Consider the following 15,462-nt stretch of genomic DNA (forward strand, 5'->3'; position numbering starts at 1 on the left):
ACTTCACTCTCTTGACCCACCACCATCAGGAAAAATCATCTCCTGTTTTGTAAGTCCCTAATTAAACTCATGGGTAACTCTGTGCCAGGCATGTTCTTTGGTCTTGGGGCTAATCTGAATTAGGACATCTGGAGAGCCAGCCAGGAGACCAAGTAACCACTAGCTGTAATGGGCATGATGAGTCCTGGGAAAGGAGATACAACAGAGAGGCTACTGGGATGGCCTGAAACATCCATGTGGGGAGGAGTGACAGCTCTCCTGGATGAGTGTGGCCTGCAGAAGGAGTATGGATGGCAACACCCAAAACTCCCGGGCTGGGTTGCTGGTTCTCCTGCAACAGGCTGCAGGATTTCATAAGAAAAAGGAGAGTCATCAGGCTGCCATGGCTGTTTCATGGCTTCCATTAGGAGCTGTGTGCTCAGCCATGGAAGAGTTTCTGGCAGTCAAAGCTGAGGTTTGCCACCTAGAAGGGAAACTTAAGTTAGAAAGAGATATGTGTATAGGCCAAGCAAATTTGAAGGATGCATTAAATGAGAGGCTGTGCTGTATAGATTCAAGTTTAGAGACATTAGCACACCAGTAAGCTGGAGTGAGAGGGCATAAGCTGTCCAAAGGGCTAGTCAGGCATATCATGACTTCTCCTGACTGGGATCCCAAAGTATGGGACTCTGTCGATTTTTCTTCAGATGAGGATGAGTCCCCATCCGAATTCCATCTCTGGTGCTGAATGGTCAACACTGTCCAAAGAGGACATGCTAAGTGGTCACCAGTAAAGGTACCCTCCCCCAGACTCCCAGTAGCAGTGCATCAATATATGTTGCCAGGGGCACATCAAGAAATTACTGCTACCATGAAGGAATTAAAGTGGGCCTTATAATACCTATTCACAGCCCATTTAATAGGCCAGTCTGAGCAGTAAGAAAAACCAATAGAACCTGGCAAATTACTACTGATTATAGAAAGTTTGATAAAGTAACTCCTCCTTTGTTTGCAGCTGTATCAAATATAACTACTTTGTTACAGGACATATGTTCACAATTAGGCCAGTTTCATTTTGTGTTAGACCTTGCTAACACTTTTATTTTTTATTTTTTTAGTATCTCCTTAAACTCCTCCAGCCAGCCTGCATTTGCCCTCATGTGGAAAGGACGTCAATGGACATTCACTGTGCTACTACAAGGATATCTTCATGGTTCCACTATTTGCCATGGTTTGGTAGCTCAAGATTTAAAAATGTGGAAACCTTTGGCTGAGGTCACTCTCTTTCATTGCATGGATGATGTTATGTTGACAGGTATGCTGGGTTGAATCTGTTATTTCCCCCCCAAAAAAGCCATGCTCTTTAATGCAATCTTGTAGGGGCAGACTTATTAGCCTTTTGATTAGGGTGGAAACTTTTTTTTTTATTTTATTCATTTTATTGAGATATATCCACATACCATGCAGTCATACAAAATGAAGCATACATTCAGTTGTTTACAGTACCATTATATAGTTGTGCATTCATCACCAAAATTAATTTTTGACATTTTCATTACCACACACACAAAAGTAATAAGAATAAAAATTAAAGTGAAAAAGAACAGCCAAAGTAAAAAAGAACACTGGGTGCCTTTTTTTTTTCTTCCCCCATTCTTCTACTCATCCATCCATAAACTAGACAAAGGGGAGTGTGGTCCATATGGCTTTCCCAATCACATTGTCACCCCTCATAAGCTACATTTTTATACAATCATCTTCAAGATTCATGGGTTCTGGGTTGTAGTTTGATAGTCTCAGTATTTACTGCTAGTTATTCCAATTCAACAATGTACTCTTAAACAACCAATGGGCCAAAGAAGAAAGTCCCAGGGGAAAATAGAAAACATATTGAGGTGAGTGAATACGAAAATGCAGCATACCAAAATTTGTAGGATGCAGCAAAGGCAGTGCTGATCAATATTCAAAAATCAGCAGTGTTTCTATATACTAGTAATGAAAAACTGAAGATGAATTCAAGAAAAAATCCATTTGCAATACCAACTAAAAGAATCAAATATCAAGGAATAAATCTAACCAAGGATGTAAAGCACTTGTACCCAAAATACTACAAAACATTGCTAAAAGAAATCAAAGAAGACATAAATAAATGGAAGGACATTTCATGTTTATGGGTTAGAAGACTAAATATTGTTAAGATATCAATTCTACCCAAAGCAATTTACAGATCAGCACAATCCCAGTCAGAATTCCAACAGCCTTCTTTGCAGAAGTGGAAATAGCAATCATCAAATTTATATGGAAGGGAAATTTCTCACTCTAAATGCTTACATTAAAAAAGAAGAAAGGCTTAAAATCAATGACAAAGCAAGCTGAAGGAAGAAAATAACAAACATTAGAGTGGAAATAAAAGAAATAGAGAATAAAAAATAGAGGGAATGAATAAAATCAAAAGGTTGTTTCCTTGAAAAGATCAATAAAATTACCAAACCTTTAGCTAGACTGACAAAGAAAAAAAGAGAGGACACAAATAACTAAAATCAGAAATGAAATGGGGGGATGTTATTATTAATCCCACAGAAATAAAGAGAACTATATAAAGATATTGTGTTGGTTTGAAGCTGTTATATACCCCAGAAAATATTCTAAGTGAAAATGTTCTAAAACTGATTAATGGTGATAGTTATACAACTTGATTAATTTACTAAAAAATCATTTAACTGTACACTTGAAATGGGTGATTTATACGATACACAAAATATGCCCCAATAGAGTTATTTTTTAAGCTGGTGAATATTGGTGGGGTATATTGGTTACTGTTGTTCAGCACCAATACATTCCAATCCCTTTAACAGTTTCTGAGCACTCTTCCCTTGGCTTTTTTTTTAATTTTATTTTGAAATAAATTCAAACTTACAGGAACAGTTGCAAAAACAATGCAAACCCCGTACACAGAACTCCAGCACACACTGATCCCCCTCCCCCGATACCCCAATCCACCAACTTTAACATCCTGTCACACCACCATTTCTTTCTTTCCCTCCTTCCCTCCCTCCCTATGTATCATCCATCATCTATTGCTCTGTCTTTTGAACATATGACAGCAAGCGGCACACATCGTTGAACAAACAATATAATTCACATATACATTTACCATGAACAAGAACATTCTTTTATACATTCCCATCATGTGCAGCTAAGAAGTTCAAGAAATTCAATGTTGATACAAAGCTTACATTCCTTTTTTTTTTTCCTTATGTCCCAACTGTGTCCCTTTGAGCCCCCTCTCCTCCATCCTCAGATGCCATCCAGGATCATCCTTGGCATTTAATTGTCATTGTCTATTTAGACTGTCTTTTCTTTTTTTTTTTTTCCACTTGTGGAAACATACATACAGCCTAAATCTTCCGATTCCAACCCCTCCCTAGCATTCCATTAGTGGGATTAATCACATTTAGAATGTTGCAATGCTATCACCTTCATAGGGTGGAAACTTTTGATTGTTTCCATGGAGATGTGACTCACCCAACTGTGGGTGAGACATTTTGATTAGATTTTTCCATGGAAGTGTGACCCTGCCCACTCAGACTAGGCCTTGATTGGTTCACTGGAGTACTTAAGAGGGCTCAAGAGCAGACTCAGATGATGACACTTAGAGATGCTTGGAGATGTGAACAGAAGGACATTTGGAGACACTAAGCTAAGAGATGAAGTCCAGAGTTTACCCCAGAGAAGCTAAGGAGGACTCCCAGATGCTTAGAGAGAAACACCCTGGGAGAAAGAAGAAAGGATGCACAGGAGCTGAGAGAGAGAAGTGAAGACAGATGCCCAGAGATGTTTCAGAGAAAGCCATTTTGAAACACAACCCGGGGGCAAAGGACTAGCAGACACCCACAACGTGCCTTCCCAGCTGACAGAGGAGCTCCAGAGGCCACTGGCTGTCCTTCAGTGAAGGTATTCTCTTGTTGATACCTTAGTTTGGACACTTTTGTGGTATTAGAACTGTAAATTTGTAACCTAATAAATCCCCTTATAAAAGCCAATCCTTTTGGGGTATTTTGCATAATGGCAACATTAGCAAAACAGGACAACAGGTAACTCTCTTGCAGAATTGGAAACCACCACTGACTATCTGCTCTGCTGTTGTTGATAAAGTGCAAAATTACCCCACTCCACCTACTGAACAGCTCAGGGCTTTCCTTGGTTTCTTGGCCTATTGGAGACCATTTATACACCATTTAGTGCAGAACCTTTGTATGTCCTAGTTAAGAAAGAGAAAACATGGGGACTGAATTTGAAAAGCTAAATGGGCACAGGCTCATGCTTTATGGAGGGTGGACATAGATTTGCCTGGTTAATTAGATGTGGTTAGTACCAGAATGGCTTTGGGTGGAGCTTGTGGTAAAGGCAACAGGCAAAGCTAGTTCCCATTGGCTTTTGGCCTCAGCTCTGGAAAGGAGCTGAACTGTGGTACAGTTCCTTAGAAAAATAATTGTGTGCTGCCTATAATTCCCTGCTGACAGTTGAAGGACTAATCCCAAAATGCCCTGTGTCATTGTACACTGCCATCCCCATACAGGGGTGGATAAAGAAACACATAAATAAGCTGCATTCAGAGAGTGACTAATAAGATGGAAAGCCTATCTTCTACAATGCAGTGTCTTTCACAACAGCCCCTTAAGTGCAGAAATGCATGATATTCTAAGACCAGTTTCCTATGTGGAAGAATGCTTCCCCCGCCCTGCTGACCATCCTGAGATGGCTGTTTCTGCGTCCACCATTGACAGATGTGACAGTATACCAGAGTCTGCCTGATATACTAATGGATCAGCACATGGGCAGCCACCACCTGGACAGTAGTAGTTGTGATGAACACTATATGTGAGAAACTGGGACTATGCAAAGCAACCAATGGGCTGAACTAAGGCATATATGGATGGTCATTTTTCATGAACCAGGAGATACACTATTTGTATTGACTCTTTACCTGGCAATATCGAAGCAGATGCTTTAGCAAAAGTTCATAGCCTAAAGCCAACATTTCACAAGGCTGCTGAATGGCTACATAGGGAAACAGGACATCAAGGAAACCAGACTCTGTGGAGGCTGGCACAGCAATTCCATTTGCCCATCCTGAGGCAACAGCTGAAAGAGATTGTGGGTTCCTGTCCCTCTTGCTTGCTATGATAACCAAGAATGCTTCCTTACCAACTCGGTCACATTGGCTGTGAGAAGATAGATCCCAGTTACCAGATGGCAAATAGACTAAATTGGGCCCTTTCCCTTATCTGAGGGTACAACAAAATGCATTTACAGCTGTAGACATGGCTACTGGGCTGTTACTGGCCTTCCCAGTAGGAAAAGCCAACCAGAGGGCTGCAATACATAGCATAGAGAAATTAAGTCCTTTCTTTGGGGTCCCCACACAGGTGGACAGATAGAGGGACCCCCTTTACCAGAAAATTAACCCAAGCCTGGGCTACTGAACATGGCATCTTATGGACACTTCATTTGCCGTGCAACCCCACAGCAGCAGGGTTAATTGAAAGAGTGAATGGGCTTTTAAAAGAGAAGCTAAAAGATGACAAACAATCCCTGCAGGAGTAGACCCATTGGTTATATTCGGTCCTCACCAGCCTCAATTCAAGACGTCAAGCAGCCACTCCCACTATTGTTGAGTTGGTAACTGCAGGACCCACACAAGCATTGCAAATTCAGGTAAAAGGACAAGCAATGTTACAAGCACAATGAGGTAATGAAAATATCTGCTCTTGCCTATGCCACAAACATTAGAAATTGGGGAAAATAAGGTTGATTGGCTGTGGTCCTGCCAATGCAGCTGTTCTGGTTGGGAATCCTAAGCCCATGGGGTATTGGGGTCATCTAAGATTTAAGATATCTTAACCAACCCAGGACCCCTATGTGTGACCATATGGACACTTATTATGCCTAAGCTAGCCATAGATTTAACTCAAGAAGACTTCCTGCAATTGCTGCGGGAAAAGTGTGATATCTAAAACTCCCTCATAACACCCCTTCCCCAGAAACTCTTCTGTCCACTAATGGAAACTTAGCTTCTATATCAGCAGGAATTACCCCTGATTGTTCCCTATAAACATCTTTCTTTTCATCCATAGCACCCTTGGGGCCTCAGTGGTAACTCATGGCCAAAATTGAACCCAATGTTGGGTTTGCACAGATTTGCCACCTTTAGTTGCCACCAGTTTTTCTTGGACTGTAACCCTGTGAATTGGACTGTGTGGAATACCCTGATAGCCTGGCAGAATTCAACACATCAGAAAATAAGCACAGATTTTATCAATTGTCAGTAGCCTTTGTAGGGCTGTTATTGCTCTATGGGAGGGGGAATCCTTAGTGTTCTGTTGTCTCTTATCCTGCAATGTCTGTCCAATGGTCAATGTAGTCTGCTGCATAGGGGTGGATTGTGAGGACCCAGGGCCTGGACACTCCCACCCCCCAAGCATTACTGAGATATACACAGCCACCTATATGACCAGACAATAGGCCTCTATCCCTAGGGGGAAAGTGTTAAAACTTCCCTTCCCTAATCACTATTAGAAACCAAATCCTTGGACATCTTGTTATAAACAAATCTCACAAGAGCCTGTTGTAACCAAATCTCATGAGAAACTCCACTGTTGCAAACCTTCATAAGAGCCCCTCCCCTTGGTGCTCCTCTCTCTCTCTCTCTCTCCAGAATGGCTGAACGCTGATTTTACTCTCCCTACCTGCCACCATTGGAGAAAATGTTTCTGTTTTGTAAATCTTTAATTAAACTCATGGGTAACTCTGTGCCAGGCATGTTCTTTGGTCTTGGGGCTAATGTGGATTGGAACAGGGTATATGAAAGCTCCTTTGTAAATAGGCGCAACAGTTACATAAGACAATTTAACACTGTTCTTCAGTCTGGTTTTTAGTGTATATTTTTATACCTCATAACAGAAATGCTTTATCTTTAGTTGTATTTGAAACAAATGCTGCATATATATGATGGAGCCTTAGCAACAAAAGTGACATTCAATGCAACGTGTTATCCCTATTTGATTTTCAAGGAAACATACTTCAAAATATACTCACTTTAATAAAAGATTTTACCAGTGCTTTGAGATTAAACCATTTAAAGAACAGCTTACATTGAAAATAAAATCTTACGCTTTATCAAGTTGATATTTTTATACTTTATTTTATATTTGATAGTAACATAAGAAAAGCAACAATTTCTTCTAGGAGTATAATCAGCTATTCATGGTTTCCTCATTTAATATGCATTTGAAAATATATGCATCCAATGGCTTCATTATTTAATCAACATACACACACACACACATATAAATATATATATATATATATTTAAAATAGATAATCCCTGATTTTTTTAAGGGTGCTGAATTGTGTCAAATGCCTTTTCTGCATCCGTTGAGAAAACCATTTTTTTTTTCTTTCATTCTACTTATGTAGTATATTACATTGATTGTTTTTTGTATGTTGAACCACCGTTGCATTTCTGGGATGAATTCCACTTGGTCATCACATATAATCTTTTTGGATTCAGTTTGCTAGGATTTTGTTAAAGATTTTTAAATCATATTCATAAGGGTAAATTGGTTTGTAACTTTCTTTGTTTGTGATGTTGTTACCAGGTTTTGGTATCAGAGTAATGCTGGCCTCACGGGATAAATTGGAAAGTGTTTCCTCCTCTTAAATTCTTTGGAAGAGTTTGAGAAGGGTTGGTATTAATCATTCCTTAACTGTTTGGTAGAATTTACCAGTGAAGCCATCTGGTCCCAGACTTTTCCTTGGTGGAAGATTTTTAATTATTAATTCAATCTTTGTACTTGTTATAGATTTGTTGATGTCTTCTATTTCTTCTTGAGTCAACTTGTATAAATGATGTTTTCCATTTCTTCTAGGTTATCTAGTTGTTGGTGTTCAGTTGTTCATAATCTTCTCTTATAATAATTTTTATTTCTGTAGGATCAGTAGTATATCATCATTTTTTCTTTCTGATTTTAGTTATTTGCAAGAGTTTTCTCTCTTTTTTTTATTAGTCTAGCTAAAAGTTTGTCAATTCTATTCATGTTTTTCAAAGAACCAACCTTTTGTTTTGTTTATTCTCTCAGTTGTTTTCTCTATTTCAATTCTGGATTTTTTATCCAACGTAAAAAACATTTTAAGAAGAGCAATCTTAATAAGCTGAAGTGTAGAGTTCAAGACTTGAAAAAGATATTTTATAAGAATAATTTACATACTTGGGTATTTTCAAGTGTTAAACTACATGCAACATGTCTTCAGATACTCCTGAAACCTTTAAAAACCAGACATATGAGAAGCAAGAAGTATGTAAGATATATATATATATTTTCATGCCATTTATATCATAGCTTACATTTACTAAAAAAAAATACTGAATATCTACAATGTAAAAGATTGCTTGGAGAGTGGAAGGGAATACAAAAGTATATAGAGCACAGGTGGTTTGTTAGCTGCAATGATGGAATTAATTGCTGATTGTGGGGACCCAGGGCCCAGGCCCCCTCCCTTCCATAGTGATTTCAGGTAGCCACCTACTTGACCAGGACAGACATTAGAAGTCATCAGACCTCCCCTGGGTAGGAAAAAATATATTGTTAACAAAGCATTGAAACTTCCCTCTCCTGATCACTGTTGATAACAATCTCCACACATTTGTGTCACAAGACCCTGCTGAAACTCTGCTCCAAATCCTCCTTTTCCTAACCCTTATAAACCACCCCCTGGCACCCCCTGCTTTTGTGGAGTGCTAACCTCCATCTTTTCAGCCGGCCACCACTGTGAAGCCAAAACTCCTGTAGGTAAGTCTAATTAAACTCATTTCTAACTTCATGCCTGGCATGTTCTTCAGTCTGGGGACTAAGATGCATAGTAACACTGATGAAATAAACACACACAAATAAAAGTATACATGTGTGTGAAATAATATTTTATATTCTAGATGAATATTTCTTACATGTATCAAGACTGTCCAATTTAAGCACAATATATCATAGTATTTTCATAAATTTGTTCTAAAACACTATAAAAGTTTGAATTAAAAGTACTGTTTAAAAAAATATTAAGAGGATTTCTGCAGTATCAGTTTTGCAGGAATAGGGCTTAAGCAAGCATGCAAGCTGGATCTACTTGCAGGGATTGTGTGCCTGGAAAATTGATCTTTGATTTACTCAGGAATATTCTGGGGTTGTTACCAGTTCATTTAACTGACAAATGTGCAGATACATACCAGATTCTCTAGAACAGTTGGGATTATAGGTAAAGGAGCATCTTGAGAGACATGGGGCTGGGAATGCTAGGGAAGCTTGCCTCTGAGAGGAAGAACTGCTAGATTATATCTCCTGCTCTTTGTCTATTGGTGTCTTTCAGACGATTACATCCCTGTCACACTAATGACAACTATGCCAGTGTTTATTTTCACTATTATAAGATCGAATTATAGGATCAAATTTTAAATTCCTGTGCTTAACAGCTTCTAGAGGACTTACAAAAAAGAAAAAATACATACAAAGAAAATTTAGTTCACCAGTAGAATTCTATGGAGATTGGAGAGTTTGGTACATGAACCCATAATTCAAAATTCCTTAAAGCCACTGTAGATTTCTTCCAAAGGGTATGAGGCAAAGTAGAAACTAACTGCACTGAAGCTTTATTCATAACCCCTGAGGTAGCCCAGAATCTCATGCTTCCCAACAAGAGTGAGGTGCTTCAATTGCATCAAATTTCTCTGTGATGACTGGGGGGTGCCCCTTGTTTTATGAAAACTTGAGAGAGTTCACTTTTTTTTCTTTTTTTTTGGTTCTGAAACCTGTTTTTGCATGAACCTCCTATCCATGAGCACATTGTCATGAGATAGAGGCCAGTGAGGAAAAAAAAGCAATACTGAACTGCTGAGTAGGCCTTGCAATCTAAAATTTTATTTAGGGAAACAAAAACAAAACAAAACAAAACAAAAACAAAACTGATAATCAATTGGAAATCAACCAGGTTATCTAACGTTTGTTTCCAAATACACAGTTTGCATATTTACAGGGCAACAGCATACCTGGAATCTGCGTTTCTATAGAAGGACACATCTCATACACATAGAGGTATTTAATAAATGCATTTTGCAAAAATCTCAAGCATAGTATTTACATATTTTAATGATTCTTTCAAATTTAATATTAGATAATTCAATCTGCAAAATTCCTTAAGTCTGATATAAAAAATAGGCACATTTTAGATTAAACTCTATTTTAAAATGATCATTCTGAGTTACAAAAGAACAGGAGATAAAAGCAATATTGTTGTCTATTGAAGTTTCATCCAATTCATCCATTTTCTTGAATACTTTACTACCAGTTATTTAACAAATAGTACATCAATTAAAATTTATAGTGGCACTATCAGAGCTTGAACAGATTGTATTTAGTTTGCTTCTTCTCTTTCAGCCATATCCATATCACCTGGCAGCCAAGTTACCAGCACATCCTTTAATAACCCAAGGCCAGTGACATCATTAAAGTCTTATTAACCCATAAATTTATGAATTTAGGTATTTTTTATGCCAAAAGCAAATACAAAGTACATGATGCCTACAATAATTTTATAATTGTAAAATTGCTTTCAGTAAAAATAGTTAATTTATCCTATTCAAATTGCACAAGTTAAACAATTATCTGTTAAGAAAGTTAAACAGAAATACAGCCCTATGATGTCCCTGAATTATCTCTATGTTGATAGATAATTATGTAATCCACTCTCACAACTTTAAATATGCAAACAAAGCATTTCAATGATTAGGTCTCCACAAATTAAGCAAGGGAGTGCATTGAAATAGATGGATAATTTGGGCAAAGAACATGTAATTGCCTGAAGTAGAAACAGGAACTGTGAGAAGAAAAGAGTATTATAATCCAAATTAGCAATTACTTCCAGTCTACACTTTGCTTCAGTGCCAGTTTTTAACTACTGGAATTGTTGGATTTGGGGGTATTAACTGATACCAGACAAAACTGTGAGTTCTCTGCCAGATGCACTCAAATTACCAATTCCTGAGACACTGGGGTTTCAAAGAGAGAAAGAGCTTATTGCTAGGTGTGAAGCACGATATCAGATGGACTAATGGCCTAAAAATCTGTCTCCTCAAGTCTAAAGAATTGGAGATTTTTATGGATTCAAATGAGGGGAGATAGGGCCATTACCATTTCAATAGCAAGTACAAGCAGAGAGGAGAGATGGGGTTATTATCATTTCAATAGCAAGTATAGGGGGAAACAATTTACAAATTTCAAGGAGTGAAAACTGTTCTAGAACCAAGTTATTGGTTAGTTCCTAGTTGATTCAAGTTTCTCCATTAGCATTAGGGGGTTGCCCTTGTGATTACAAGTTTCTAAAGTGAAAAAATACATAAAGGAAGGAAAAGTGAGGGTCAGTCAACAGGATTTTACAATAACAGGGTCACAAGACGATAGCTATACAATCATTATCAGAGATCAAGGCAGCTGGATTACAGTTCAGAGATGTCAGGTATTTCCCTCTGTCTACTCTAATATTCCAGAAAGCAAAAAGGAACATCTATATAATGATTCAGTAATCATAATCACCCCCTAAATTCTAACTTCTCAGTTATATTAACTGGTCACATAAATCATCATAATCATCACATATACTCTAATACAGCTCTTTTCTATTAGTGGGTATGAGCTCAACTAATAAGAAGATATAGGGAAAATTATAGTTTAAATTGTACAGCAATAATGTAGAAATATATCAACCTAATGCAATTCCAAAAACCCCCTCATTGTACAAGTAGTAGAGCTGTATCATTTTTTCCTGTCCCCAAATAGAAACACATAGAAGGAATTTACTTACATTGCACGATGAGCTGCACCAAGGCTTCCCTTGGTTTCACGTTAAATCCATTGTACTGGCTGGTCTGACATCTGTACATTCCAGACATTTCCCTAGATACATTCACAATCCGCAGTGTTCCATCGTAACTCTCCATTTGCATTGACCCATCAGGCATTGCGACTTCTTTATCTGCTCTAGACCAAAGGATGATGGGTTTAGGTTTTCCAGTTACTTGACATTGTAGTTCTATTGTGTCTCCTTCTCTGGTGACCAAAGGTGATTTTTCCTGTGGAACAGTCAGATTGGGTGGAACTTGAAATGGGAAAAAGAAAATTTTTCAAGGTTAGTATAAACTGGTAAAGTATATTCAAACACAGAAAATCATTAGGAAACAATTTCTGCTGATTGAAGAAATGTGACAATTCAGATGACAAAAACTATAGAGACCTTGAGAATAAATGGCACATACCCTCATTTAAATAATTCAGAATTATTTTGATAGAGTGCTCCCAAATGAGGATTTCAAACAGCACAATAAATAAGGGGTAAAACTGGAAACTGAATGATCAACATAAGAACAATCTGCTCAATGACTTCTCATCATAAGCCATTAACTGTTTTCTTAACATATGCATTTCAAAGAAGAGTAATCCTTCTTGCTGAGGGTAGGATTCAGCTTTTCAGTCCTCTGCTTCTTAGGCTGTTCTCTCTCAAGGATGCTATAAGAAAGGGATGTGCAATGAATGTAGATTTAGAAGACACAGTAAATGCAAATAATAGAAAAGGAAAAGAAGAACCTCTGATATAAAACCAGAAGTTTTGATTCTGGTTTAAAAACTGTGGACAAAATTATAAGCATAGGGTTTGTTAGCTCCCTAGTAGGAATGGAATGGAACAGTTTATGATAAGTCCACCCTATTTGGCAATCTTCTCCTTTGGACTTTAAATTCTTTTGACATTTGAACTTCTTATAATTTCACTTTAAAATATTTTGAGGTAAACAGTTTCTAATGATATTGCCAATATCTCTATAAACATACTTTAAAGTGATTTTTAAAAATGTATATATTTCAATAAATTTAAGAATTGGAATATTCTCAAGTAAAGCTAATTTCTAATCTTGCTGAGGACATTTGTGATAAAATTAGATTCATTTTACCAGAACTTACTTTACTGTGCTAGAATATATTCAAGTTAAGATTCAGTGAGTAAATTGAATGAGCGAAAGGGAAGTACTATTCAATATTTTTACCTACAAACATCACCTGTTTGATTTAGAGTTTTATTTCTTATACGTATGTATATGAAACCAAATGGATTTATGCCATAGAGCAATGATCAAAAAGTGTGGGCTAAATTAGAATGTCAAAAATAAGAATAACCAGAAACATATGACTAACTTCTTCCTTTTTTGTTAAGTGCCATATGCTCCCTTTGATGGTAGCACTGCATATGGATGCAAAAGCAAAATATTTATTCTCCCTTATAGCATTACAGTACTCCAGTGCTCAGATACAAAATCACAAATAATTTTTTTAATTATTTTTCAACTAATATTGAAATGTTTTTCTCTTCTTATAAAGAAAAATAAATTCAAGTCTCAAGTAATATGAGAATTAATTATCTTGTTATTTAAGTATCTTCATGTGTACTTTTTTCATTTAAACCTTTCCTTTGCTTATTTAAAATAATCCTAGTAGTATAATGCATAGCATGGTAGACTTTAGAAAATATGAAATGTCATTAAACAGCATCTCTTGAAGTAGACATATACATTCTGGGAATTAACATTAAGAGAACATATGTTCTAAAATGGCTGCATTTTAGCAAACATTAATGGTTAAATTCTTCAGTTAAATAATTTTTTCTTGTAAGCATAAATGATTAAATTGTGAAATAATCTGTTCTTTTTTGAAGTGAGCCACAGGTGATGCAATTCTAAGAAGCAGCTTGTAACAATAGATTTGGAATGAAGTTGCAACATGTATTCGCCTTCCTTGAGAAAGCAAGCAGAATAACAGAATGATCTCAGTATTTAATATTTATTATGATTCTACTACTTGGCAGGCATGGTTAGAGATTTTACATTTTCATTTAATTCCCTTGATTATCCTAAGGGTCAAATATTAATATTACAATTAACAGATACGAGCATTGAGAAGAAGAGTGGTTAAATATTCTAGCCCAGATTATAGTACTAGTAAGAGTAGAAACAGAATTAATTGAGGTCAATTTATATCAGATAGACAACATAGAGACAGGACCCCAAAGTAGGCATCACTAAACTATGATATATGGAATGAAGAATTATGAGGTTAACCCTGGGATTTCCTCTTTCTCATGACTGTTCTGCTCCTATGGACAATTTTCACTGCCCATCTCTTGATCACTTTCTGAACAGCAATATAAAAGAGATGAGGTGGTGATAATATGAGGTAGTATAGAGCAGAATATATGTAGCAGAAGATTCACCATATATGTCAAAACTGCTAGCAAGATAACCAAACCAAATAAATATCCAAATGTTGATAAATCTATGTGAAATAAATTAAAAGGAATTATAAATTAATCCTCATCTCTTCCAAGAAGCCACATTAATTTGGCCAACCTTAACCATTCTGAGAATCAATTTCTTCATTTGTGAAGCTAAGAATTTGCACTTCATGAGTCCCAAGGTGGTTCATGTTCTGATTATAGGAATAAATAGTAAAAAGTGAATGTCGGAAGTGGTGCCAAATGAAAGTATTTGCTCCCTGATTTAATAAGAATGATATTTAAAGATCATTGTATTAGGTCATTCTTACCAAAATAGATCTTTGACAAGTTCAACTTTCGAGAAGTCTTTCATGATAAAAAGTTCAAAAGCCCCCTTTTGTAAATTGATGTTATGAATTTATTAAACTTTCCCCCTTCCTAATCTCAAAACTAAAGAAATGTTACCTTAGTTTTAATCTAGGTAAATTAAAGATAGATTTTGAATAACTTAGTCCAGGTTTTACAAAATAGCAAATCTTAAAAGGCAGTTTAAGTTCCAACTCTTCTATGAGGTTTCTTAAATCTTGAAATAAGTTAATCCTTTCTCTACAACTTCCTTGCCCAAGAATACCTTTTACCTGCCTACATCTTTGGTAGGCTTCTTTCTCTCTCTCTCTCTCTGCATACCACTTAACTTTCCAGTCTTTAGAATTCTACACTAAACTCTCTTTTCTCCTGACTCCAACTGCTTCCTTTGGGAATCATGTTCTCTTCAATTTCTTTTTGTTTTATTTTTTATAATATTAATTCCAACTTTACCCCACAGCTCTTCCAGCCTATGTTTGCATCCTATTTCTATATTCCACAATTCTTTCAACCTCCCCAAACCTAAGCATCATCTATTTATTGACTTGGTTAGTAGTTAATTATCAGCACATCCCATCTCCTAATTAGAAGCTATAGCATTTTCATTGACGCATCATTTCTTATTACGCATCTCTTTTAATCAGTCACCAAATCGTGTTGTTTCTCTATTAAACATGTCTCTCATATCCTTTGATTTCTTTTCATGGCCATGGGCAGATTTTTTAGTGGAATTCATCATTTTCTTTTCTTGTG

At 36.7% G+C, this 15,462-nt stretch overlaps 1 protein-coding gene across 2 annotated transcripts in view; it reads right to left on the reverse strand.

Annotated features, from left to right (window-relative positions):
* MDGA2 (MAM domain containing glycosylphosphatidylinositol anchor 2) overlaps window positions 1-15,462 on the reverse strand; it is a 1,012,098-nt gene that overhangs the window by 239,217 nt on the left and 757,419 nt on the right. For both annotated transcript variants that reach the window (XM_037834933.1, XM_037834934.1), the window contains one exon: window positions 11,887-12,180. In XM_037834933.1, the coding sequence (XP_037690861.1) occupies window positions 11,887-12,180 (294 nt within the window). The remainder of the gene's footprint in view (window positions 1-11,886; window positions 12,181-15,462) is intronic.

Source organism: Choloepus didactylus, chromosome 4 (genome assembly GCF_015220235.1).
Source record: "Choloepus didactylus isolate mChoDid1 chromosome 4, mChoDid1.pri, whole genome shotgun sequence".
Taxonomy (NCBI): Eukaryota; Metazoa; Chordata; class Mammalia; order Pilosa; family Megalonychidae; genus Choloepus; species Choloepus didactylus.